This window comes from Bison bison, unplaced genomic scaffold (assembly GCF_000754665.1).
Source record: "Bison bison bison isolate TAMUID 2011002044 unplaced genomic scaffold, Bison_UMD1.0 scf7180017864254, whole genome shotgun sequence".
Classification (NCBI taxonomy): Eukaryota; Metazoa; Chordata; class Mammalia; order Artiodactyla; family Bovidae; genus Bison; species Bison bison.
In genome coordinates, this window is record NW_011494826.1 from 1,512,446 (window position 1) to 1,540,117 (window position 27,672).

The 27,672-nt window shown below is 39.0% G+C and overlaps 1 protein-coding gene across 2 annotated transcripts in view; it reads right to left on the reverse strand.

Moving 5' to 3' along the window:
• The window catches only part of PRKCH (protein kinase C, eta), a 235,325-nt gene that overhangs the window by 102,135 nt on the left and 105,518 nt on the right, over nucleotides 1–27,672 (reverse strand). For both annotated transcript variants that reach the window (XM_010847648.1, XM_010847649.1), the window contains exons 3-5: nucleotides 8,352–8,502; nucleotides 3,269–3,303; nucleotides 1,383–1,471 (exon numbers count right to left, since the gene is read on the reverse strand). In XM_010847648.1, coding sequence (XP_010845950.1) covers nucleotides 1,383–1,471; nucleotides 3,269–3,303; nucleotides 8,352–8,502 — 275 coding nt within the window. The remainder of the gene's footprint in view (nucleotides 1–1,382; nucleotides 1,472–3,268; nucleotides 3,304–8,351; nucleotides 8,503–27,672) is intronic.

Below are 27,672 nucleotides of genomic sequence, written 5' to 3' on the forward strand. Positions count from 1 at the left end.
CTGACAATGCAGACTGAGCACGTTTTCTAGTGAACAAGACTGGACAGAAACATGTGGTATACAAGATTGGTCTCCATCTTGGGAGCTTAAAAGAAATTTGAATTTTCAATTCACCTTTTATATCCAAGCTGTGTGTCTCTCCCTACCAATCCTCTCACACTTATGTCCATTTCCAAGAACCTTTGAACTTCAGGATTAAACAAGCCTTTTACAGACTTTACATACACTTACTATCATCACAAGTTCTTCCACAAATTCATTATATCATGAGGACAGGGCAGAGGGTGGTACCTAGCGGACATGGAATCACCTAAGGAATTCACTCCAAAGTGACATTCAAGTGGGGATCTTATTCCTCCCTTCCAGCCTCTGCCTGTCTTTGGATTTTGGTATCTCAGTGCAAAGATTCTGCTTTGATGTCACATACAATCATTTCTTGGATCAGGTGTAATCTCACATACTATTTTCAGCAAATAATTAGATTAGGCGTATGCTCTATAGGCTACATCAAATTTAAAGAAATAGCAAAGAGCCAAGCATAACAAGGAGTGGGGTAATATTACTCCTCTTGAAACCTTTCTGGCCTCTTTCTCAAAAGAAAGAACACATGTCTCTACGTGTACTCTGTAGCAATCCTGGTGTACACGGTAAAGGACCATCAATTCAGAGCCAGACTCTTCAGTGAACCTGTGAATTTACCACTAACTGTTGGTCATATTTCACCCTCCTTCTACCTTCAGAATTTAGAGTGTTATACCCACCTCAGCTGGATGCAAAATGGCAAGAGTGAAGTTCAAGAATTTATGTATAAGTAAACATCTTCCCTGAAATTCCTAGACAGGCTGGAAGGGGCCAACAGTCACTTTATTTAGGGAGTACAATTTACAGTTAACAACATATTTATCACATCAGTTGTGTCTTGCAGTATTGATCCTATTTTAAGATTTAGGCTGAGAGAGAAGATAGCTAGCAGAGGCTGGATTCTACACTCAAATACCAGTCATCCAATGCCAAACTCAGGGAACTTCTCACAATTCCAAATCTCTCTTCAAATTAGAAGAACTGATCCCTAGAGCTTCTACCCAGATGACAACTAATAGAATTAACTAATAGAATTATCTTAAGGACAGGTTAAGCTAAGCAAGTGCAGAAATACAACCCCATAATATAAAAAGGAGAGACATTTCAATTCTGATACCATCGTTGGCTTCAAGGAATATGGAAGGAAAGTGGGGGGTGCAGCAAAGAGGGGCAGAGGGAGAGAGAGAAAGAGAGAGATACAGAGGCGGAGAGGGAGAGAAAAAGGAGGAGGGAGGGAGAGAGGGAGAGAGAGAATGTGCACACATAAGCATGTGTAGACAATCAGCAAACTGCTGTCTTACCTTTGAATCCACTTTGTTAATATTGTTTTGGCAAGTGCAGGCTGTAACAATTAGATGATGGCAGCGTTTGTGGACAACACAGGTGCACACTAGGGAATTAAATCCAGCAGTTATACATTTATCAGAGGCTGACAGCCTAGCCAGTTTCAGTGGAGTAACAAGGGCCGCACATGCCAACATGGCCTGATTTAGACGCTGGGCTCACGGGAAGCCCAGCCCCATCCTTCCTATATTCTTTACCCTCACCCTAACTCAGGCCTTTGCTCATGCTCAAACTTCATACTCAAGTCTGGAACCAATGTCATCATTCCTGGCTTTAATCCTTCCCGTGCCTACCTCCAGAGGAATCATCTCACAGTATGATGCTGGTATCCTCAGCCCCATGATCTGAAGCATTCAACCGTGTCTCACTATCAGTCAGAACAGAGCTGAAGTTTTCCAGATGAGTTTCAGGGTCTGTCAAGCCCACTCCAGACTCACTTGTCACATTTCTTCTCTGATGATTTTGTCCCGTTAAAAACTAGACTAGCTGCTCTTCCTGGGTAAGTCTTCACCCTCCTCCACACACTGTCCACGTCCTTCTCAATTCCCAGGACATCTTCCTTTCCTATCACTTAACTAAATCAAATTTATAACAGGACACGAAACGTATAAAAATGTTTCTTCCATGGAAACACACTCCCCATGACTTCCCTTCTAGATTGAAACTCTCTCCCTCCTCTGATCTCCTAAACTTTTAGCTGGCCTCCCTCATTTAAAGTGTTCCACATATGGCCTCCAGTATACTCAGGATTCCCAGCCAGCATGACGACTTGAACAAAGTAGGCATTCACTAAGTAGCTGCAGAATGACTCAATCAATTGTTTGAATAGCTAGAACTTTATAAATAACTTTTTCTTCATTTTCATTTAGATCACTGATAGAGTGTAGACACAGTCCAATTTCCATTAAAGAGCAATGAAGCAATATTAAAAATACACATCATTTTTAAGATCTTTCAAGACTTATGAAATTTTCCAGGATTAAATACATAAAGACAGATGACAAGTCAGTAAATAGTACTATAGTCTAAAACAAATCTAGCTTTCATCAGATTGAATTCTCAGGAGAACCGAACTGAAAGTGCCCAGGGAACTAACTGGTCTTTTTATATGAGGGAATCCTTCACATAGAAAAAATTTATATTCTGAGGCATTTGTGTTCTTCACAGTCAGCTTGGCTACAGGTTTATTAACTTTATTGATATTTTCAGAGAACTAGCTTTGGATTTAGTGGATTTTCTTTATTGTTTCCCTAATTTAAATTTCACTGTTTCCCACTCTATTTTTATTATTTATTTTCTACCACTCATTTTAGGCTTAAGTTTCTCTCCTTTCTGAGATGGAAAGTTAGATTATCGATTCTAGATCTTTCTTCTTTTGTAATCTATACACTTAATACTATAATTTTTCCTCTCAGCACTGCTTTCACTGCTTCTCACAAACTTTGATAAACTGTATTTTCATTGGGTTTAAAATCTTTTTTTAATTTCCTTTTAAGTCTTCTTTGACCCACTAGCCATTTAGAATATATTGCTTAATCTCCAAATATTTGGAAGTGTTTTAATTATCTTTCTGCTATTGATTTTCAGTTTAATTACACTGCTGTATGAGAAGATACTTTTTAGGATTTCAATTCTTTTATATTTGTTATTATTGGTTTTACAGCCTAGAATGTGGTCTCTGTTGGTAAATTTTCCTACGAAACTTACGAAGAATCTGTATTCTGCTGCTCTTAGATGGAGTATTCTATAAATGTCAATTTGATCAAGTTCTGATAATGTTCTTATGGTATAATCACTTAACACAGGAACAAGATTAAATATACTTTCAAAAATGTTTTCTTACCTTGGCATTGATAACCCTGTTTTCCAAATACACCCCTGGTTCAAGACAATAGGGAAAAAAGTAACCATTAGTCAAACATTTCAGCAACAACTTCTATAATCACAGTACTTAAGAAAAATAAATTTCATCCTCTAGTCCTTTATAAAAAATAAAATTTCAGAGAAGCAGCAGCAATGATGTCCTTTTTGAGTGCTTGTTACCATAAGACAAAAAGGAAACTGATAAATTAGAATACTCCAAATCATAAAAACAGGTAAGTATTGCCAATTCTCATTCCACCAACCTCTGTGGCAATCCCCCTAGTCCTTAGTGAAAATAAGCCCTCCTCTGCGTGTGACTGAGCCTCAGGCTGAAGTGTCACTCTACTGCCTAACTGAGCATTGTCTCTCACATACACATAAAGATGTGTAGAAGGTGAAGTAAACAGATGCAGATATACATACAGAGGTAAACAGGTGAGTCCAGGGGACCTGACTGACCTGAGGCATCTTTCCTCTTCTCTGTGCCCACATCACCCCAGAATCTACAGGGGAGAAGTACAACCACAAGATGCCCATCATGCTCATAGCTCCCATCTCTGTCTCTCCCTAATACAGTCTCTGAGTGACAGCGATACAGTTTTCACCCTCATTAATAAAGATCACATTTTACTAAGCCTGTAGGATGTGCTAGGCAATGAGCCAAGCAGCTGACATGTACTATCTTACTTAATCCTCATGTGATAGGATGACCTAGAGCACAGATCATAAAGTCAGATGGCCTGGATGTGTTTTGGAGCAAATGGTTAACTTCTTTGAGCCATTGATTCTTAATCTATAAAAGGCATAATGATAACAGTGCTTACTTTATAAGGTCATCATGAAGATAAAAAGGGTTGATAAAGACTTAGAACAGTACCTGGCACTCTAAGCATACATAGAAGTTTATTATGTAAATAAAATAAAATCATTATCTCTGTTTTGCAGATGAAGAGACACTGATGGTTTATATAACTTGTCCAGGTTCACATATCTAGTTGGTGATGAGAATGAATGCCAGGGTCTATATGCTTAATCATATATATATATATATAACACATATACCATTATTTTAAGTGTGTGTGTAGGGAGTGGGGAGGTAGGTGGGAGTTAAAGTTCCTTGGTAGAAAAAAATTTAGTTAAATTATAAAGCAACTTTCCATTTAGAATGTTAGTTGAGATCAAAAGTTCTCACCCAAAATGCCTACTAAACACCTGTAGTAACCAGGTCATGTAAAGAAGAAAAGTTGGCATAAAATAAACAGCAATAGGGAGAGGTGTGTGTCTACAGCTAACTGGAGCATGTAAAGAAGAGAAATGGGCTCAAAGTTGCCAGAGATGCTGATTTTTCTCATTTAAAAATGAGAATAGGAATCTTTTGTTAAAGACTATAACTTTAGGCTTCATCATACCAACAACCAGTATAGGGCCTTTGGTTTAGACAAGACTTTCTTTTTTTTATTTAATTTTTTAATGTGTACAAAGTTTGGGTCATTTCTTTTTTAAAATTTATCTTATTGAAGTACAGTTGATATATGATGTTATGTTAGTTGCTCGTGTATAGCAACCTGATTTATTATACATAGGTTCTTTTTTAGGTTCTTTTCCATTATAGATTATTAGAAGATATTGAATATAGTTCCTGGTATTATACAGTAGGTCCTTGTTGTTTTTCTGTTTTATATATATGTGTGTGTATGTCCGTTAATCACGAATCCTTAATTTATCCCTGTCCCTTTCTTCCCCCTTTGATAACCATAAGTTTGTTTTCTATGTCTGTGAGTCTATTTATATTTTGTAACTAAGTTCCTCTGTATCATTTTTTAGATTCCATGTATAAGTGATATCATATGATATTTGTCTTTCTCTATCTGACTTCATTTAGTAAATGAAGTTGGTTAAAAGAATACAGAAACAAGACTCATATCTATGGTACCTACAAGACACTCACTTCAGTTCTAAAGAAACACAGACTGAAAGCCAGGGGATAGAAAAAGGTATTCCATGTGAATGGAAATCAAAAGAAAGCTCAAATAGCAATACTTATACCAGACAAAATAGACTTCAGAATTAACACTTTTACAAGAGCTAGAGAAAGGCACTACATAATAATCAAGGATCAATCCAAGAAGAAGATGTAACAACTGTAAATATACATGCATCCAACATAGAGGCACCTCAATATATAAGGCAAATATTAACAACCATTAAAGGGACAAATTGACAGTAACACTATAATATTAGGTGGCTTTAATACACCACTTATAGCAATAGACAGATCATTCAGACAGAAAATCAATAAGGAAACACAGGCCTTCCTTAAATAAAATATTAGACCAGAGGGATCTAACTAATATTTATAAAATGCATCACCCAAAAGCAGAAGAATATACATTATTTTCAAGTGCACATGGAACATTCTACAGGATGCATTCTCCTAGATCACATGCTAGGCCACAAAACAAGCCTTGATAATTTTAGAAAATTGAAATATCAAGCATCTTTCCAACCACAACACTATGAGATTAGAAATCAACTACAAGGAAAAAACTTCAAAAAACACAAATACGTGGAGGCTAAACAATATGCTACCAAACAACCAATGGATCACTGAAGAAATCAAAAAGGAAATTTTAAAAAGATACCTAGAGACAAATGAAAACAAAAACATGGCAATCCAAAACCTATGGGATGTGGCAAAAGTAATTCTAAGAAAGAAGTTTATAGTGATACAATCTTGCCTCAGGAAATAAGAAAGAGCTCCATAAACAACCTAACCTTACACCTAAAACAACTAGAGAAAGAAAAAACAAAGCTCAAAGTTAGTAGAAGGAAAGAAATCACAAAGATCAGAACAGAAACAAGTGAAATAGAAACTAAAAAGCAATAGGAAAGATCAATGAAATGAAAAATTAGTTCTTCAAAGAGATAAACAAAATTGATAAACCTTTAGCCAGACTCATCAAGGATAAAAAGAGAGGGCCCAAGTCAATAAAATCAGAAATGAAAAAGAAGTTACAACTGACATCACAGAAATACAAAGGCTCATAAGAGACTACTATATGCAACTATATGCCAATAAAATGGACAACCTAGAAGAAATGGAAAAATTCTTAGAAAGGTACAATCTCCTAAGTCTGAACCAAGAAGAAATAGAAAATCAGAACATACCAATTACCAGAACTGAAATTGAATCTGTAATAATAATAACTTAAAAAACCCTCTTAACAAACCAAAGTTCACGCTTAGATGGCTTCACAAATGAATTCTACGAAACATTTAGAGAAGAGTTAACAAAATTGCAGAGGAAGGAAGACTTCCAAACTCATTGTATGGGTCCATCATCAACCTAATACCAAAACCAGAGAAAGATATCACAAAAAAAGAAAATTACAGGCCAATATCACTGATAAACATAGATGCAAAAAATCGTCAACAAAATACTAGCAAATCGACTTCAGTAATATTTTAAAAGGATAATAGACTAAACCCTGTTCATGATTTAAAAGACCAGAAACATAAGCTAAGTCTGGATTTTGACTTGCTAAAAGGTATAAAATCCAAAGTAATCACAAAAAACCCACATAATACAAAGCAATTGATCAATATGCAGAAATGAACCAAGTGTTTCTGCCTTAAACACAATGACTAAGTTCAGTTTAGTTCAGTCACTCAGTTGTGTCTGACTCTTTGCGACCCCATGAACCACAGCACGCCAGGCCTCCCTGTCGATCACCAACTCCCGGAGTTCACCCAAACCTGTGTCCATTGAGTCGGTGATGACATCCAACCATCTCATCCTCTGTCATCCCCTTCTTCTCTGGCCCTCAATCTTTCCCAGCATCAGGGTCTTTTCAAATGAGTCAGCTCTTCACATCAGGTGGCCAAAGTACTGGAGTTTCAGCTTCAGCATCAGTCCTTCCAGTGAATATTCAGGACTGATTTCCTTTAGGGTGGACTGGTTGGATCTCCTTGCAGTCCAAGGGACTCTCAAGAGTCTTCTCCAACACCACAGTTCAAAAACATCAATTCTTCTGCGCTCAGCTTTCTTTATAGTCCAACTCTCACATCCATACATGACCACTGGAAAAACTATAGCCTTGACTAGACGGACCTTTGTTGACAAAGAAATGTCTCTGCTTTTCAATATGCTGCCTAGGTTGGTCAAAACTTTCCTTCCAAATGACTAAAGTTTGCAACAAAAGCAAGATACAAGAGTGTTTTTCTTCCTTCTGAGAAGGGTGTGTGTATGTTTTGTGTAAGTGAAGGGGTGTTTCTTCTTTCTCTCTGCAAATAAATGTGTTTAATGTTGCCTCTAATTGAAGACTGGAGGAGGAAATGGCAACCCACTCCAGTATTCTTGCCTGAAGAATCCCATAGACAAAGGAGCCTGGCAGGCTACAGTCCATGGGGTCACAAAGAGTTGGACATGCCTGAGTGACTTCACCTTCACTTTCTAACTGAAGATAACTACTACTTAAATTTACTTCACATTATAGATTTGCCTCTTAGACTTAAGCTTGAGTGACATATATAATAAGATATTATTCCAAATCATCTGGAATTTCTCAACTATTAATTATCTTAATTCTTAAATGCCAGGGATTATAGTATGTGGTCACCGAAAGCTATTACCTTTAGCTACATATGATAAGGCTGAAGACTGCTGTGTGCTTAGTGTAGCTGAAACAATTACAGAAATTCTGTAAGTCATCATGTGATTTACACCTTCTTAGAGAAATACTGTTGATATTTCTTTCCTCTTCAGGGGCAGACCATTTATTAATTGATTAGCCTCTCTAATTACTGCTTTTTGACCAATTCATGATTCATTAACATTTTTACCAAAATGACTAGCAAAAGAAATAACATGTAAAACTTAATCTGTAAATTGTGTAATTTTTTCTGCTGGTTTGGGGATTAACGTTTCTAGGTCAACATATTAGAATAAGAGGGAAAAAATCAGATTCTAAAACAATTCTTAATAATCATGTTTTCTCCTGAAATCACACACAACCAGAGGAAGTCTCAGCTCATGGCAGGAGAGAAGCCAAGGAGCTTCTTACCAGATAAACTCCCTGCAGTGAGAGCAGTAGGTGGGCTGCCTCAGGTATGTGGCCATGAACTTGTGTCCGTTGATCTGGTGGACTCGCCTTCGCATAGCCCTTTGGCGCTTCCTGGTAAAATGTTTGAAGATTCGGTCCCTCTGGAGAGTAGCTATATATTAAAAGAAGGGGGGAAAAAAAGAGTGTAATGAATCTATCTGCATCTAATATATGAGAAAGTTGGATAGTTCAAATACTTCCCAGATTATTATTATTATTTTTTCTTTCTTTAAGATGCAAAACAGCCCAAAAAATCATCATGCTTTGTTGGACCTCTGGAACTCTGAGATTCCCATTGCCCACTATCTTGGGCTAGTCGGCACAGAGCCTGGGTTCCCCAGGGTTCTGAGGTCCCAGTATGTGACAGCAGCATGGTTGCACGGTACTTGTCCAGCTGTCTAGGACCTTAGATTCACCGACTGGCTGGCAAACAGGACTCCTCATTACTCTCCTTCCATGCCAGTGTTGCCACAAAACTTAGTGAAGGAATTGCCCCCAACAAAGTGAGAGCCCTGCCCAAACGCATCGTTTCCAGCACCATCTCTGTTTATTTGGAATACGTAGAAATTAACTGGGAATACACTCAAAGTTCCTTTTCTAATCTCACATTTTAAAGATAGTGGCTCCTAATCTGAAGACTTGAGAACTCTGCACCATTTAAAGATGGTAAATGATCTTTTCCACTTTACTATTCTAGAATGTTCCCAATGTATGCAGAGACTTATGATTGTAAAATAAAGATTCCTTCTTCAATAATGCTTTTAAATAAATCACTGCTCCAAAGGAAATTAGAGGAATCGTACAAGAATAATCTGCTAATAAATTTTAAAACCTGGAAAAAAAGTAGAAGATTTCTGTGTAAATATAATGATCAAAATTCACTAAGAGTTATATAAAACAATAGTCTAACTTTTTAGAAAGAATTATAAAGATTTTAAAGGACTACCTCTAATTTTGAAGTAGTCATTTTAGGTAGACTTTTCTCAGTAGCAATTATACTCAAATAACCAGAAACTTCTGTACTACTCAGCATTACCTTAAAAGAAAAACTCACTGTGACCAAGTAGGAATTTTCTCAGAAGCATAACAATGGGCATATTATTCTAAAATCTATTATATCTTATTCTATTAATAGGTAAAAGAATAAGTATGACAGTTTCAATAGATGTTAAAAAGGCACTTGGTAAAATTTAACTTGTAATCCAATAAAAAATTCTTTTAAAAAGACTAGAAGAGTGTCTCTTTAACATGACTAACACATGATTTCACAGATCAAAAGCTAAATGATAATTTTTTTTAAATTCCAGTGACAGTTAAGAACAAATAAGACTAATTATCACCACTATTATTTAATATTATTCTGAAAGTAGTTGCTAAAATTATTAGATATGAAAATTGAAGATCAAACTATCAGGAAAAAGTGCCAAAGATACCATTATTTGAAGTTATTTAATGTATGACTAGAAAACTCAGGAGAATTTAGCCTAATTTATTAAAAAATTGAGTACAGTATGATGGACAGTAATAAGTCATTAAAAGCCAAGGTATTATGTCAAAAGAACTGATTAGAATAATCTTAAAAATCCCATTCATATAGCTACAAAAACCAAACTATCTAGGAAATAATTTATCAGAAGTGCAAGATTTATATGAAAAAAGACTATAAAACCAATTGAAGAAGATGAAAAGATGTGTAAAAATGAAGTTCTTAAATTGGAACACCCAATACTATAAAGCTGTCAATTCTTTCTAAACTAATCTCTAAACTGAACAAAATCACCATCAACATTCCCAAAGGATGTTTTTAAACTCAACAATTTTTTTCAAAGTTTTTTTGGTACCATAAATATTTTAAAACTGTTGAAAAATTTCAATGAGAGGACTTGCTGTACATGTTAAAACATATTATAAAATTACAATAACTTAAACAGTGCTTTACCCCTTCAAGAACAGCCCAAAACTAGAAATCAATTTGGCTGAAAGATAATATGGTTCAAATCAGTGGGAAAGATGGATTTACTCAATAAGTAGTGTTCAGACAACTAGGTAGCCTTTTGGAAAATATCTTTACCTCACTTCTTACACCTAAATAATCTAAGATAAATGTTAAGGTGGAAATTACAGAAAGAAAGAAACCACAGGGGGAAAAAAATATTCCTAGAATGGGATAAGGATAACAAACTTCTATAGCCATAAAAGATCCACAGATTTGTAACCTATGAAATTTAAAGTCCTACTGTCAATAAACAAAACAGAGTTGAAACAAATTGAGGAGAAAACGATTTGTAACACATGACAAAGTGTTACATTTATAATGTGTATAAATCATTTAGAAAAGAGGATAAAAATCTAGTAAAAAGGAGGGGCAGAGGAAGTGAATAGGCAATTAATAAAATCATAAATGTAAACAGACATTAAACACGCCAAGATGTCCAATCCTATCCAAGATAACCATGTAAGAATCGTGAGGTAAATAGCATTTTACCTCTTAAGTTGGCAAATACTTATAAAGATGGTTAACATGCCCATTCTTACAACCTGGTAGGGAAAGAAGTACCTCCAGCTTCTGCTGAGAGGAGGATAAACTTGTCTCTAGTCCTGGCCCCACCATGCTCTGGATGTATTTATCCTGCCAAGCTTCCCTGTTCTCATCTATAAATCAGGTACTACCTTCCTCCTAGGTTTTTTCCCCCCAAGGACTGAATGAAGTAATGCATTAAAAAGGTTTTGTGTAAAGCTAGACACATGGTAGCATTCAACACATGTATCTATTTCGGGAATGATTTCTTTTGATAACCAATTTGACAATACCTGTCAATGTTTTTTCCCAGTTTTACTGAGAAATAACTGACATACCATCACTGTATATGTCTATGGCATATCAGCATGATGGTCTGATTAAATACTGTGAAATGATTACCACAATACATTCAACTAACGTTCGTCTTTGCATATAGATATAATAAAAAGAAAGAAAAATATTTTCTTCTTGTGATGAGAACTCAGGATTTATTCTCAACTTTCCTATTTATTATACAGAAATGTGAGGTGTAGTCATCATGCTGGTCACATCATATCCCTAGTAATTATTTATCTTACAACCAAAAGTTTAAACCTTTTGACCACCTTCCTCTAATTCCTCTTCCACCTCCACCCTGCCTCTGGTAACCACAAATCTGACATCTTTTTTCTGTGAATTGGTTGTTTTGTTTTCCTGTTTGTTTTTTAGATCATACGGTATTTGTTATTTTCTGTCTGACTTCACTTAGCATAATGCCTTCAAGGTCTATCCATGTTGACATAAATGGTAAGATTTCCTCATTTTTTATAGTTGAGTAATATTTAATTGTGTGTCTATTACCTCAACTTCTGTATTCATTCATCACTGACAGATACTTAGATTATTTCCATGTCTAGGCTATTGTAAATAATGCTTCAGATATCTTTTCAAGTTGGTGTTTTTGTCACCTTGTTCAAGTGTTATGTTCGTTTCTTTGCATGTAATAATTCAATTTCTAGGATTTTTTTCCTACAAAAAATACCAGAAAGCAGGAATATATATCAATTGTATCTATACAGCATCATATCAATGTATGCTATATTCTTTTTAACAGTAAAACTGAAGTTCAATACAAGAAATCTTAGAGAATGAAATGCAAAAAACATCCAAATAAATTTGGCTAAGACACCAACTCTGCAGAGGCTCTAGTATGGTTAAAATCATACCTACTCGAATTTTTGTTTTGTAGTGTGTGTGTGGTGTGTTTAAGTTCTTTGGTAAGCAGCCCAATTACTTTCAGCCTCAGGTTTCCCATCTATCCAAAGAAGACGAAAATATACCCCAAGTCCTCAGTATTATGGGGAAAGTATTATATAATCAATATTCCTGAGATGGTCTTACAACTTTCGATAAGGGTCACATAAGAACAGAAATCACTCTACTGCTCTCTTTCACCATAATTCTAGAAGCCATCTAGTAACCACAAAATAAGCAGATTTTAATGTCGCTTTGCTGACAGATGATGAAATTTAGCCTAGATGATAACACCCTATATCTGATCTACATTATCACCAACCTAAGACCCAGCTCAGCACTGGCCAAAGTAAAACTTGTACTGAATTACTGAACACATATCACATCTAGATGCAAATTAAATTCTCCCTGGGGAGTCTAATTACCAATAATTTACTTATATAATCCCTTAATACTATAAAGATTGGTTAAAAGGTCAGCTCATTTGCAGTTTTAACATTTCATAAATTGAATCCTTTGTCCCCCCTCAACAGCTATTGCCATTGCAGCAATCTGACCTATGAATCTTGTAGGTGATCTCACAGCCAGGACGGAGGAAGAAACTGCATGCAGTTGTTCACCAAGTCGGTCATCCCCCGATGCATTCACTCCTGCCTGTCACCCTTCCTTGAACGTTCTTTCCTCGGTTTTTGTTTTTGTTTTTTCCCAAATGAGTTAACATAGACTTTCCTGTGTGTCTCAGAGCCTAAGCGGCTGCCCCCAAACCCTGAATCGGGGTGAAATGCTTCTCCTCACCCTGTTTCCATAGCAACCCGGGAGCACCCCTCTATCTTTTCCCTTACCCCAGGAAACTAGGGGCTGTGTCTCTTTTACCTCCTATCCCAGGTGCCTCACCAGACCTCATACATGGTCATTTATAACCAAACTTCACTCTTCCTTCCTCTGTACTGTTTGCACATGTGCCTCTTTTTATTTAAAAAGCAAACATACACATTTACGCACATCTCCGGAATCCGCAAGAAATTTAAGTCATGTAAGAAAACGGGCTGCCATGGCTTCATATGGCTTTCCGTGTCACCACTGTCTTGCTGGCTGCCCTGAGCAGAAGAATGAACTCTGGAACTGCACTCTGTTGCTCTGAGTACAGACTGAACCCCCACTTGAGAGTACAGGGAGAGCTTCCTCATTGTCTGCATGGCCTCCTGTTGATTTAGGACTGAGAAGGGCTTAAAAAGACGATTTAATCCTGTTGTACTCGAAACCACCCTGGGCTTTGAGAAATCTTTCAGATCATCTGTTAGTTGAGCACGTCAAGCAACACTAACATGCTTTGCAGCCAAAACTTGCATCACAACTTCTATTTAGCTCCTGAGGTGCTCAATGCCTCTAAATAAATAGGAAGCTGGCTCCATGCCCCAGCATGGAAACTCACATTGCCATCTCTGGAAGTGAGCAGGTCTGGAGCCCTTGATCTGTCTTTCCAGGAGTTGGTTTTCACAAGCCCTCCCAACCACAGGGTGGAGGCTAATTATGTTAAATGTAATGAGATTAACTATTTTGAAATAAAATTGGATTTCATAAAATATGACTGTCATCCCATTCTTTTTCAGAACCTGAAAAGGCATAAGTGACCAGGAGCCACCACAGGGTAAGTTATTCTCGTAGAAAATTTTATTGGTATGAAACTTACGTTGCTGGCGGGAGGATTTGTAGGGGACAGATGACTTTCAGAAGTTTCCATCAAACTGTCTTAATTTTATCTCAAAAATGGTAACTATTCCATCTTTTTTAGTCTTCTGCTCTCCCTATCTGAATTTAAAGTTTCACATACCAGACACGGGCTTCCCAGGTGGCACCAGTGGAAAAGAACCTGCCTGCCGGTGCAGATAGACATAAGAGATGCAGGTTCGATCCCTGGATTGGGAAGATCCTCTGGAGGAGGGCATGGCAACCCACTCTAGTATTCTTGCCTGGAGAATCCCACGGAAAGAGAAGCCTGGTGGGCTACAGTCCATAGAGTCACATACAGTCGGCATGACTGAAGTGACTTAGCATGCATGCACGCAGGCATGCATACCAGACATAGAAATCCATGTTTCAAAGTACTTTGGAAACATTCTGATGTGAGTCAAAAGCAGAAATCATAGTTACCAATTTCCAAGTTAAAATCAGAGATAAAAAATCTATGGCATTTTGTAATTTTTAGAATTACCGATACAGAATACTTAAAGGAAATACTTATGATTTCGTGTAGAATGCAACTGAAGTTGAATTTGCTCAGCAGCACCGGTACTTGGTTTACTATAGTCTGTAACTGGTCTTCAAGGGGCTGTGCAGAGGAGGTCTTGAGGCCTTTATACGTGACCACAGGTGGAAAGCCCTGCAGGTGGGTAAGGCAGGTGAGGGCCTGGAATCTGGACTGCAGCTGTGAATCCTGCATCTCCCCCTCATAAACTGGGAGACCCTGAGCGCATTGTTCAGTCTATACCTCAGTTTCCTCATTTGTAGAGCATGAAGGCTAGAGAACCCTCCTCAAAGGGCCATTTTGGGGACTTGCTGAAATAATAAGTGTAACATAATTAGAAAAATACCTGGCAGGAGGCAACTGTTACCAATTATAACTGTTGTTAAAACTCTTACTTCAGCCTTCAAAGACTAGAATGGATTTTTAATCCAGTCATCCAACTGCCTCGAAGAAGAATCAATACATAGGAAACCATTTCCTAACGAAGTTCAACAACATTCCCAAGGCTCATCTAGCTACTTAGTACCAGAACCACCCCTGGAATCCTCCACTCTTGATTCTATCCCAGAACCATACGGTTAACATCATATTGCATTTTGCCCTTTATTAACATTATTAACAATGGGTCTCCCAGAATCTCCTTGAATCAACTGGGTCTCCCCCTGGAAAGCAGTAAATTTTCTGGTGAGGAGACAGAAACTAACAGGAAGGTGAAACAAGGTCAAGCAGCCAGTGATGGAAGTGGGTAGGCCAGAGCCTGTTGACTGTGTTGAACTACTGAGCAGTGCTATCAAATGTCTTTTTTCTTCTTCCTGAGATACTCGTTTTATCATGTGTGCACATGGCAGGGAATAACTGTGGGAAAAACAAACAGGAAAACTTTTGTGTTGAGCACAATTACTAGTCAAGAAAGAACCACAGAGTATTATGTTGTTTATGTCTCCAAAATATATCCCTGAAAGGTAATGCAATAAGGTAGTGAGAGAATTTTGCTTAGGATTATCCAACACACTGAAGAAGAAACCATGTGATCGCAGAACCGTGTGATAAAGAATAATGCTTAGAGTTTAACTTAGATGACTTCTGTCTGAGACAATAATAACAGAACGATTAGCACACGTATAAAGCAAACACATAACTTAAATGAATCTTTACAAGAACACAACACCAGTGGGAGAGAGCATTTAGTGGGTGTTGAGTGAAGACAGAATCACAGATGTGTACCTAGTCCTTTGATTATTTAAGGAAGATTTGACGAATGGGCAGAGATTAACAGTTGTTTAGAAGGGGAAGGGGAGCTTGGTGAACCAGGATGGGGAGAAGATTCTGGGAATCTGTACCAGCAGCAGTGAAAATGACTGCGACAAAGAGTATTGGTATTAAAAATGGCAGGCGAAAGCCCCTAAGTGGCACTGAGCAGAAGAGAATCTTCTGTTTTTTAAAAAGAGCTGAACCACATGACTCACAGTTATTTCCAAATTCAGAACGAGTGATTAGACTCAATGTATCATGAGACCTGCTTCTACAGAAGCTATACACAGATGTTTCTCAGGGACTTGGCTGCTTCTGAGGAAGCCCAGCCTACAAAAACATCTACCATCATGCAAACTCACAGAGATGACTATCAATGGCAACAGAAGGAGAGAAAAATAATTTGTACTAGACTGACTCTCTCACGTAGGACTCATGGCTCATAGCACTATGAAAGCTGAGCTCATCCCCCTGCCCCCACCCCCCATCCACCCCTACAGCCTCCTCTGTTAGCAGAAACAGGAGCAGAACAGAGGTCCTGGATAAGGCCATCAGAAATGGTACCCAGGTTCCATTAGAAGCCAGTACTCTCCTCAGTACTTAAAGAAAGGGATCTAAGGACTCCCAAATATGCAGCTCTAGTTCTGGCTTCTAACTACTAAACTTGTTTTTAAGTAGCTTCTCAGCATCTCTTCAAGACATACCCAAGACAAACCTAAAACTTGACATTTGTAGGCTGAACCCTCTTCCCCAACTTCTTGAAGCCATGCTAGGGGTAGTAGCACCACTCTGCCTGAAGTCATCCAGAAAAAAACAAAACAAAACAAAACATAGAGATGTCTTCATATACCTCTTCACTCACAACAAATTGATCATCAAGTCCTACTAAACCTTCTAGGATCTTTCCCTCCCATGCTCATGTCTCCTTCTTCTCATCTGGACTGTGAAATAGTTTCCTAACTAGTCTCCCTGTGTAAGTTTGTTCCCTTCCGAAATCAATCCTTCATCCATCCAGTTACACTTATGAAATATGCATAATTCAGTGTATGTGAAACTCCTTAGGGAAATTAGGTTTACTGTAGTTGTCCTATTCGAATCATATTTTATTTTACGGGAATAGGGTGTAGATTTTCCCCAAAGGGTGGTGCTTCCATTGTCCAACATCTGAGAGAAAGCTGAGTCCTCAGACAGCAAAATACCTTTCAGGTGGGCCTTAGGTAGGAGACTAGTCTCTCTCCTTGGTCCTCACTTTCTGAGGTTCAGACCTGAGGTCCCAGGAATGGGGCATCCCCTAGGCTCTGCAGAGGAAGACTGAGGTAGACTGGGAATAAGCCCAGTAGTAACGGGCTTGGAGGACCAGGGTTCCTTTCATTAAGAACCTAGCAGACTCCTCTACTAAGTGGGATTCCCTCATAACTCAGTCAGTAAAGAATCTGCCTGCAATGCAGGAGACCCGGATTTGACTCCTGGGTGGGAAAGATTCCTTGGGGAAGGAAATGGCAACCCACTCCAGTATTCTTGCCTAGAGAATCCCATGGACAGAGAAGCCTGGCAGGCTACAGTCCATGGGGTCACAAGAGTCAAACCCAACTTAGCAACTAAACCACCACCACTAAGTCTGCTTAGCAGATACCAATGTCAACCCCCCTATCCCAATACCCACAGCTCTCAGGAACCCATCAAATCTTCTCCATTTCATCCTGCCACCTGAGTTCCTTCAGAGATCTCAAAGGGTTGGTTGACCATACTCAAAGGGCAACGAAACTGGGATATTTATCCTCTAGATCTCATCTGATATTGGTTAATGGCTGCTTCAAGGAAAGGGGACATTAATTCTCCAACATTTCCACCCTTCCTTTGTGGCTGAGAGGAAATATATGGGTGGATCACTCATAGTATCTACCATAGAATGAATTCATACTTAGCCTGGCCCTGGTTTCTTATTTAACTGCTATATAATTTCTTAACAAGGAGCTTCAAATTCTTTGTGGAATGAGATGAAGTATAAATAGAAAATTCTTACAATAATAAACTTTATGATTGTGCCTACTCTTTTCTGCACACATAACTTAATGAAAGAAACTTCCTCTTGCTCCCTATGATCAAATGCAAGAATCCTACAATTCATTGCTGCAAAACAATGGTAAGAATTTCTACTCTGTTAGCAAGATTCTACAAATATTTTATTTTCCCCTCTGATTTCATCCATAAATGGACTTCCAGCAGCCATTTCTTCATTCCTCAGTTTTTTAAAAGAAAAGTAAACACTGCTCAGTGGATTATTAACCATCTGCTTTCAGGATGAGGAGGAAACATGTTTCTGTCCCATCAGATTTGTGTTGCAGTCCTGGAGACGTGTCCATATCATCCCTCTCATTGTCATCCTGACTATCTGGAAAATACTTCAAAATGACATTATCAAAAGAAAAAAAAAAAAAACAAAACAAAATGACATTATCCACAACTTGAAGCTTAAGTTAGATAAAGTATCTTGGTTTTATATGCTTTAAAATGGAAGCATTTTCCAGTTCTCTGGCAATTTCCTTTCATCCTTCATTACTAAATTTAACTGGAGAGAAAATGCCCCACTCATGGACTCCTGTCCCTTTGATAACCTTCTGCACTTCAGAGGATAATGAAGCCATGATGTGGTTTCACTTGTCAGAGCAGAGGTAACATAATCTTTTTGCTTTTTCATTGTAGCTGTGTACAAAGATAATATATGGTCACTATAGAAAATTCAAATAATAAAGAAAATAAAGAAGAACATCTTCTTTTAAAAAGTCATCTTCAATCTTGCTGCTGCTGCTAAGTCGCTTCAGTCGTGTCCGACTCTGTGCGACCCCAGAGATGTCAGCCCACCAGGCTTCCCCATCCCTGGGATTCTCCAGGCAAGAACACTGGAGTGGGTTGCCATTTCCTTCTCCAATGCATGAAAGTGAAAAGTGAAAGTGAAGTCGCTCAGTCGTTCCCGACTCTTGGCGACCCCATGGACTGCAGCCTACCAGGCTCCTCTGTCCATGGATTTTCCAGGCAAGAGTACTGGAGTGGGGTGCCATTGCCTTCTCTGATCTTCAATCTTACTATACAAATAATCACTGAAAATTTTAGTTAGCATGCCACATATATATACACTGTATAGATACGCAATCTTACATAAGTGGTGTCACTCTGTGCTATTTCCCAACTACTATCCAGTTAAAACGTCTTTCCATATATTTTTAAAGACTATTTTTTTAGAGCAGTTTTAAGTTCACAATAAAATTGAGAGGCTGTACAGGCTTCTCATATACCTTTGTACCTGCCCTGCACACGCATAATCTCTCCTATTATCAACATCATTCACCAGACAGATACATTTGTTACCAAGGATAAACCTACATCAAACACATCATAACCACCCAATGTCCACAGATTGCCTCAGGGTTCACTCTTGGTGTTGTATATTCTACGGGTTTAGACAAATGTGTAATGATATATATTCATCATTATAATATCATACCGAGTATTTTCACTGCCCTAAAAATCTTTTGTGCTCTGCCTATTCATCTGCTTCTCTCCCCGAGTCTGGTAACTGCTGATCGTTCTGATTCTCCATGGTTCGCCTTTTACAGAACGTCATAGAGTTGGAACCACGCAGTATGTAACCGTCTCAGACTGGCTTCTTCCACTTACTAGTAAGCATTTAAAGTTCCTCTGTGTCTTTTCATGGACTGATCATGCATTTCTGTTCAGCACTGAACCATATTTCATTGTGTGGATGGACCACACTTTATCGTTTCACCTACTGAGGGATAACTTGGTTGCCCCCAAATTTTGGCAATTATGAATAAAGATGTTATAAACATTCATGTGCAGGTTTTTGTGTGGACATAAGTTTTCCCCATGTTTTTAAAGGTTACTATTTCTGCTTTTATAGCAACTAATGCTAAAGTTACCATTTAATCATATCTTATAAAATGAAAATGCAGCAAGGCTAAAAGTAAGCGAATAGCATTAGCATATCATCCCTATGAAAGTAGTTTCCCTATCTGAAAACTGTATTTTTTCCTCATTCACTCAAAGTTTAGAGATTGTTTTCTCCACCCCCACCCCCAGCCTCCAAGCTCAGGTTGGTCTTCCTTCCTCACAAAAAAGATTCTTATACAAACAACCTGTCCAACCAAAATCTTTTCCAGATAAACATGTGTTTCCTGCTGAGAACTAAAAGAATCCTGCCCTTTAGTTTGGCTGATTCCATTTCCCCTTCATTTTTTCCCCCTTTCCACTGGTAGACTTCTGAGGTCCCTTCTAAGCTCTAGAGTCCTGATTTCATGATTTCATGATTTTAGAAAAACTTCACAGGATATTAGCCATGAAGAGTATGATGTCTAATCATTTCCTTTTCCAGCTACATGGCTGGAATGAAAGCAACGCTGCTCCCTCACGTTGCTGATTCAACATGATTTTTAAAACCACTGCACCACTGCTCTTTGTAAACAGACTAATTCAAAACCTAACACTGAAGGTAAAACATCTTTATCACACAACCAAATTTCCTCTAATTTCCAACACCAATGCCAGGGCTTTAAACCTCAGTCAGCTTTATTTGAAAATTTAAAAAAGAGAGAGAGATAGCTGTTCTAACCAAATGTCATTTATATCATACGGTCACATCCTATTAGAAGCTAACAACTTGGAAGCATATATTTGGCTATTAGATTGGTGGGCTTTTTTGTTTTGTTTTCTGACAATTGCTTTATGCATTAAATTAAACAGGAAGAAATAAAAGGCAATAAATTAAACTTTTTAAAACAATGTAAACAAAGGCTTGGTACTGACAGGGATTGAAACCATTGATAAAAGCAGAGTTTTGGATTAGCAATAAATTCCCATCTTCATGCTCCAGTGTTATTATTTCTGTGCTACCAGAAAGAACATTCCACTAGTCAAAGACAAATGAATTCTCTTTTCTTAAGATGTATTCACAGGGTTCTTTCTTTATTATCATTTATAGTCCACTCTATATCCTTGATTAAGGGTTCTTATCTTTTGAGGAAAAGCAGAAATGTTATACCAAATAGCTGCATAAGGTGGGGCAAATGCCTCCAAATTCTAGAGCACTTAGTACTAGCTCAACACATCACCTTACAAAAGCCTGTATATTTTGGTTTTAATTCAGAGCTTTATCATAACCTAGTAAACACAGTCTAAATGCACAACAGTTGGGCAAACTGCTAGGGTTCTACGGGAAAATGAAGAGCAACAGACTTCTCAACCCTAACCTGTCATTCAACTCACAAATCACTTTGGGGATAAGGAGGTATTCTGCCCCATCTTAGACATTAAAGGGCAGGTCAGTTTTGCTATAACCTTGGTCTCCAAACAGCCTCTGAGGACATACCACCTCTTCCTTCTCTATCCTGCTCTTAGTCATTCAGTCGTGTCTAACTCTTTTCGACCCCATGGACTGTAGCCCGCCAGGCTCTTCTGTCCATGCAGATTCTCGAGGCAAGAATACTGGAGTGGATTGCCATGCCCTCCTCCAAAAGGTCTTCCCAACCCAGGAATCGAACCCAGGTCTCCTGCATTGCAGGCAGATTCTTTACTATCTAAGCCACCAGGGAAGCACTTCTCTATCCTATGTGTATTCAACCCACAGATTTTTGAATCTTTATTAAATGCTGGACTTTGCAATGGGAAGTAGGGGTATGATGATGAACAAGGTATAGTAATGCCTTCAACAAATGAAAGTCTATGTTGGAGGCAGACTATAAATAGCTATTACTGTGCAGAAGTGTGGAAGGGCAGAAGTCTTACCCACACAGGGGCAATCAGAGGTGGCTTCTCTTAAGGACAAGGAAGCTACAAATTTCAGAACAAGTGAAGGGGAGGTGAAAGAACAGGAAAAATGTGCTTAGTGAAGGGAAGGAACAGGAAAACTGGGGAAGAGTGCTGCAAGAAGAGGAAACAGAATGTACCCATGTCCAGAATGAAGAAAATACAAGGATCAAGCAATCCCTAATAGTCATCTTCTGACCTGTCACTTTAATACCTAGTAATACCACCATCATCAAATATTTGCCAAGTGTCTACTATTTACTAGGGCCAAGAACACCAAGAAGTAGGGTAACATTACTCCAAGAGGTTCTCAAATTACTATGGTGGGGTACAGGAAGAAAATACTGCAACTTCTATTTATTTGTTTCTCACATTCCTCACTTTAAAAAGAAAACTTTTACTTTTATATTGGAGCATAGTTGATTAACAATGTTCTATTAGTTTCAGGTGTACAGCCAAGTGATTCAGTTATACATATACAGGTATCTATTCTTTTCCATAGTCTTTTCCATTTTGTTGTTTGGTTGTGGCTGACTCTTTGCAACCACGTGGATTGGAGCACAGCAGGCTTCCCTGTCCTTCACCATCTCCCAGAGCTTGTTCAAACTCATGTGCATTGAGTCTGTGATGCCATCCAACCATCTCATTCTCTGTCACCTCCTTTTCCTCCTGTTTTTGATGTTTACCAGCATTAGGGTCTTTCCAGTAAGTCGGCTCTTTGCATCAGGTGGCCAAAGTATTGGAGCTTCAGCATCAGTCCTTCCAATGAATATTCAGGACTGATTTACTTTAGGATTGACTAGTTGGATCTCCCTGTAGTCCAAGGGAGTCCAAGTCAAGAGTCTTCTCTAACACAGTTCAAAAGAATCAATTCTTCGGCGCTCAGCCCTCTTTATGGTCCAACTCTCACATCTGTACATGACTACTGGAAAAACCACAGCTTTGACTAGATGGACCTTTGTTGGCAAAGTTAAGTCTCTGCTTTTTAATACGTTATCTAGGTTTGTCATATCTTTTCTCCCAAGGAGCAAGCGTCTTTTAATTTCATGGCTGCAGTCACCATCTGCAGTGATTTTGGAGCCCAAGAAAATAAAGTCTGTCACTGTTTTCATTGTTTTGCCATCTTTTCTATTTAGGTAGTTACATAATATTAAGCAGAGCTGCCTGTGCTATACAGTAGGTCTTTGTTGGTTATCCATTTTAAATATAGCAGTATGTACATGTCAATCCCAAATTCTTGCTTCAATTCTGTGATACTTCGTGTTTATAGCAACTATAGTATGATACATACACCATACATATAATTATATATATAAACTTGTAAAAAATATACATATATGTGGGGTTCATGCTCAAAACTTGTTCACTGATGTCTGCTTGATCAAAAAGTTTGAAGGCCATTTATCCCAATAGATTTATATTCCAGTTTGAGTCACAGCTACAATGAGATGAAAAGCACCAAGCAGTGAGGCTAAGTGCTACCCACAGGTGTTAGAGGAGTAAGGGATGAGAAGAGCTACCTGAGAGCTTGGGTGTTAGGAGAAGCAGAACAGAGACAGCATTTCATTTAGGTCTTGGAAGAAGAGTAGAACTTAGACCAAGGTACATTATGAAGGTTAGGGAGGACATTCTATCTGGGAAGACTGACATAGCCCAGGAATACACGTCCCAGGGAAAAATGAGAAAGCCAGCTTCTCTAATACAAAGGCTTCCCAGAGAGGCACACCTTTTTTTTTTTTGGTACCATCACTAGCTGAGTAAAATAATCCAGTTAAATTTTAATATTTTTGAATTTTAATAAAATAACCTCAATTACATTGATTCTATTTCATCTCTGTTTACAATTCCTACTCTGTCACTTCAGTGGTGTCTGACTCTTTGCGACCCCATGGACTGTAGCCCACCAGACTCCTCTGTCCATTGGATTCTCCAGGCAAGAATACTGGAGTGGATTGCCATTTCCTTCTCTAGGGGATCCTTCTGACTCAGGGATCAAACCCTGGTCTCCAGGATTGCAGGCAGATTCATTACCTAGCATACACATGCATATTTTTTTTTCTAGCCTCATTAAAATGAATCATGTTATATCTTTGTCAAGTTCTTTGCTGACCAAAATACACTTGGTTTTAGCAACTGCTGCTGCAACTATGGCAGAGTCTGCAGAACACAGATTCCAGGATTCCTCAAGACTCTGGAAGCACTAACAATGGATATGCCACTCACCTTCTTTATTTGGAAGTAGCATCCCTAGCTACTGATGCTGATCTTTGCTATTGTTCAGTCACTAAGTCATGTCCATACTTTGAGAGTCGGACCCCATGGACAGCAGCATGCCAGGCTTCCTTTTTCTCCACTATCTCCTGGAGTTTGCTCAAATTCATGTCTGTTGAGTCGGTGGTGCTATCTAACCATCTCATTCTCTGCCGCTCTCTTCTTTTGCCTTCAATCTTTCCCAGCATCAGGGTCTTGTCCAATGAGTCTGTTCTTTGCATCAGGTGGCCAAAGTATTGGAGCTTCAGCATCAGTCTTTCCAGTGAATATTCGGTGTTGATTTCCTTTAGGATTGACTGGTTTGATTTCCTTGCAGTCCAAGGACGCTCAAGAGTCTTCTTCAGCACCACAACTCAAGAGCATCAGTTCTTCAGTGCTCAGAATTATGGTCCAACTCTCACATTTGTAAATGACTACTGGGAAAAAATACCTTTGACTATACAGGTATTTTCTTCATAGCCATCTTTGATCACAAAGATAAAAAACAGGGGATCAGAGCATGCCTTCTAACTGTAAAGCATTTATAAACCTCTACCATTTGCTCCTGAGAGACAGAATGTTCACTCAGTTTTATTTGAGCTATTGCCCAAAGCTTACAAATTGGTTTCTAAATGTAATTCTGATGAAAGGAGCCTAAAAAGTCTCTATGCTCTTTCTGGCCTTTGGTTTCCTTTCTCACTTTCTTAGTTGTATTTAATGAGAAGATAGGAACTGGTTTCACTTGATCTGTAAGGAATGAGGATTTTCATGTTTCCCTCTACTCCAGATCACCTGGAAACTCAATGTAAAACTGTGAGAGTCCTCCATAACAAATGAGAGATAAGTCCTCTTGCTTTAATTTTGCTTCAAGAACTTAGTTTTGATCGTCTTGCAGGCTAGCTATGGCGCGGACTAAATAAATGGCTCGCAAGTCCGCCGGTGGCAAAGCGCCGCACAAGCAGCTGGCCACCAGGGCGGCCCGCGAGCACTTATTTTTAACGTTTGGCCATGAATGTGAAACAGGGGTGAGATGGGAACAATGACATTCAAAATTCTTTAAACCATCTATGCAACAAAGCAAAAACTACTGTTACTCAAAGTTGATCCACTTCACTCACTCCCCCTTTCAAAAAAGGGGGTATTTTAAAGAGACATTTAGAGAAAAGTTCACCTAGTAAAAAAAATATCTTTTTTTAAACTTTTAGGCAATGATTGGTAGACAGAAATGCTTTACTTTCCCACAATGTAAGAGTCCCCACTAACATCAATGAAGTATTTTTGGTGTTTAAGTGCCAGGCAAAGGCTCTAGCTCGTAGAAATAAAGTGGGCCAATTCTCCATCAACCTGTTTTGGGAAGGACCCCACAATAGTCACGGCCTATTCTCAGCATCTGGTGTAGACGGGTGACAAAGTGGAAATTCTGAGGGGAGAACCACGTCGCTGCTCTTGTGAGCACATGTATTTCCCCATTACAAGCTGACTCTAATCCACTTTGGTAAACTGCATTCCTGAAGCAATAACTCATGAGAGATGAAAGAGTAGAATTTCCTCTAACCAAACTTTCTGCATTTTCTTGTAGTTGTGTGAGAAAATTCCTCCATGAACACAAGGATGAGGTACTCTAGCTTCACACTGTAATTGTAGATAAAAGGCTGGGAACAGAAATGATTTTAAAATAAGCGATAGCCTTTTACATAAAACAGTATAAACAAGGGTAATAACAGAAGACTTTCTTCTGCCAGTATTTGTGGCCAGCTCTAAAGAAGACAAGAGTCTTCACGGAAGTCCTCTTATACCTCCTTGGGGCAAAATTTCCATCTAAGACTACAAAGAAGCTATCATGAATCAAAGGGTTGTTAAGAAGTGACACCTCTGATGGAAACATCACAAGCTGTCTGCCCAGACTTGTAAAAGAGCGAAGAACCTGGCTTCAGCAATGACAGGGGCAGCTTGAACCAAAAATTTTAGTCTAGATCACGTGTCTGGTAGCCTGAGCACTGTGTTTTGGATTAGTGACTAAGAAAATCATAGTTCTGATTTTTTTTTAAGCCATTTTCACTGAAGGCACTGGCAAACACATGACATCATAAGGAACATGACAGTTTGGTGGTGTGAGCAAGGCATGGGCATGAGGAACAGGTGGGAATATGAGAACCCTCCTCCCTAGGAAAAGCCAGACAAAACTGTCCCTGGATGCAGCCCCGCCTGCTTTCCACTCACTAGGAACTCAAGTGTGGCCAGAACTCTCCAAAAAAAAAGTAGTATATAGTTATCTCTTAGATAGGGACTTCCCTGATAGCTCAGTTGGTAAAGAATCCACCTGCAATGCAGGAGACGCCAGTTTGATTCCTGGGTCAGGAAGATCCACTGGAGAAGAGATAGGCTACCCACTCCAGTATTCTTGGGCTTCCTTTGTGGCTCAGCTAGTAAAGAATCCACCTGCAATGTGGGAGACCTGGGTTCGATTCCTGGGTTGGGAAGATCCTCTGGAGAACGAATAGGTTACCCACTCAAGTATTCTGGCAGACAGCACCGAGCGACTTTCACTTTTCAGTCTCTTAGATTCAGAAATGCATGATTTTGCTAAGGTGAACAGAGTTGGAGACAAAGAAAACCGACCTTTAAAGGGCTGAATTTGCCTGAAACAGGCAATTGCCCAGATCCCCAGCCTTTTCTTTAAGGCCCACTTAAGCTTGAAGCAACATCCCCTTCCAGAGTAATACCTGCGGCCCCTCCAAACCTGCTCCAAACGGTGTCTCTGTTGCTCAGAGCCCTTCCTCCGGCCAGACTCTGCCCAGGTCACTCTTGAGCATGACTGGCTGCTCACCTTCCCAAAGCCAACCCTTATTCAGGCGCTTCCTCTTCCCAAGGTGTCTGCAGACCCCTCCAGCCCCTCGTGCTCTCCCCTCCTCTTCCTCTCATCACCCGTGGCCTGATGCTCTTCCATGGACAGCACCCCACCTGGCCTTCACCAGCTCACAAAGTCAGTCAACTGTGCATTTTCCTCTTTTGCCTCAAGTAGACCAAAGATGTCTTGGAGGCCAGAGTTACTTTTTACAGTTTTGTATCCTCACAGGATCCCATTAGTGGAATCCTTGCAGATTATACCAACACACAATTGAAAATCATGAAATGCAAGTTAAAGGCACCTTCTTTCCCATTTCTGGGTATGTAGAATGCTGTAGTTCAATGGGACTGCCTGCTTCTCCAGGGCCATGACAATGTGGCAGCTTTAATGTAGTGAACTGTAAAAGGCCCTGGCCTCTGAAACATCTGGGAGATTTAATTCTGACATCAACACTTACACATATAACTTTGTTCTTTCATTAGACCAAACATTTGTAGCATACCACATCTGTACCAGGCACTCTGTTAAATACAGCTTTAAGTATGACTAAGACAAAGTGTATGAGTGAATGCAGCATGCACACACGTATGTAAGACACAGGGCCGCATTGAGCTCACAGTCTGCTGGAATATTTCTTATTCATAAGTGGAGATTCCCAGACTCTGAAAGTGAAAGTCGCTCAGTCTTGTCCGACTCTTTGTGACCCCATGGACTATGCAGTCCATGGAATTCTCTAAGTCAGAATACTGGAGTAGGTAGCCTTTCCCTTCTCCAGGGGATCTTCCCAACCCAGGGATCGAACCCAGGTCTCCCTCATTGCAGGTGGATTTTTTTACCAGCTGAGCCATAAAGGATACCCTCCCAGACTCTATTCCAAACTAAATCAGAGTATCTGGGGTAGGAACCAAGAATCTGCTTTTTAAACTCCAAGAACTAATGTTCTAGCAGGAAGGACCCTCAAGTTAATTGTTAAAACACAAAAGCAACTGTTGCCTCATTTCTAGGCTGTGTATCCAGGGTGCTATGAGACAGGGGAAGGAGCCTGGAAAGAGCCCAGAATCTGAAGCAATGCAGAAGAGACGTGGCTGAATCCAAAGCCAAAGCAGTGCTGGAT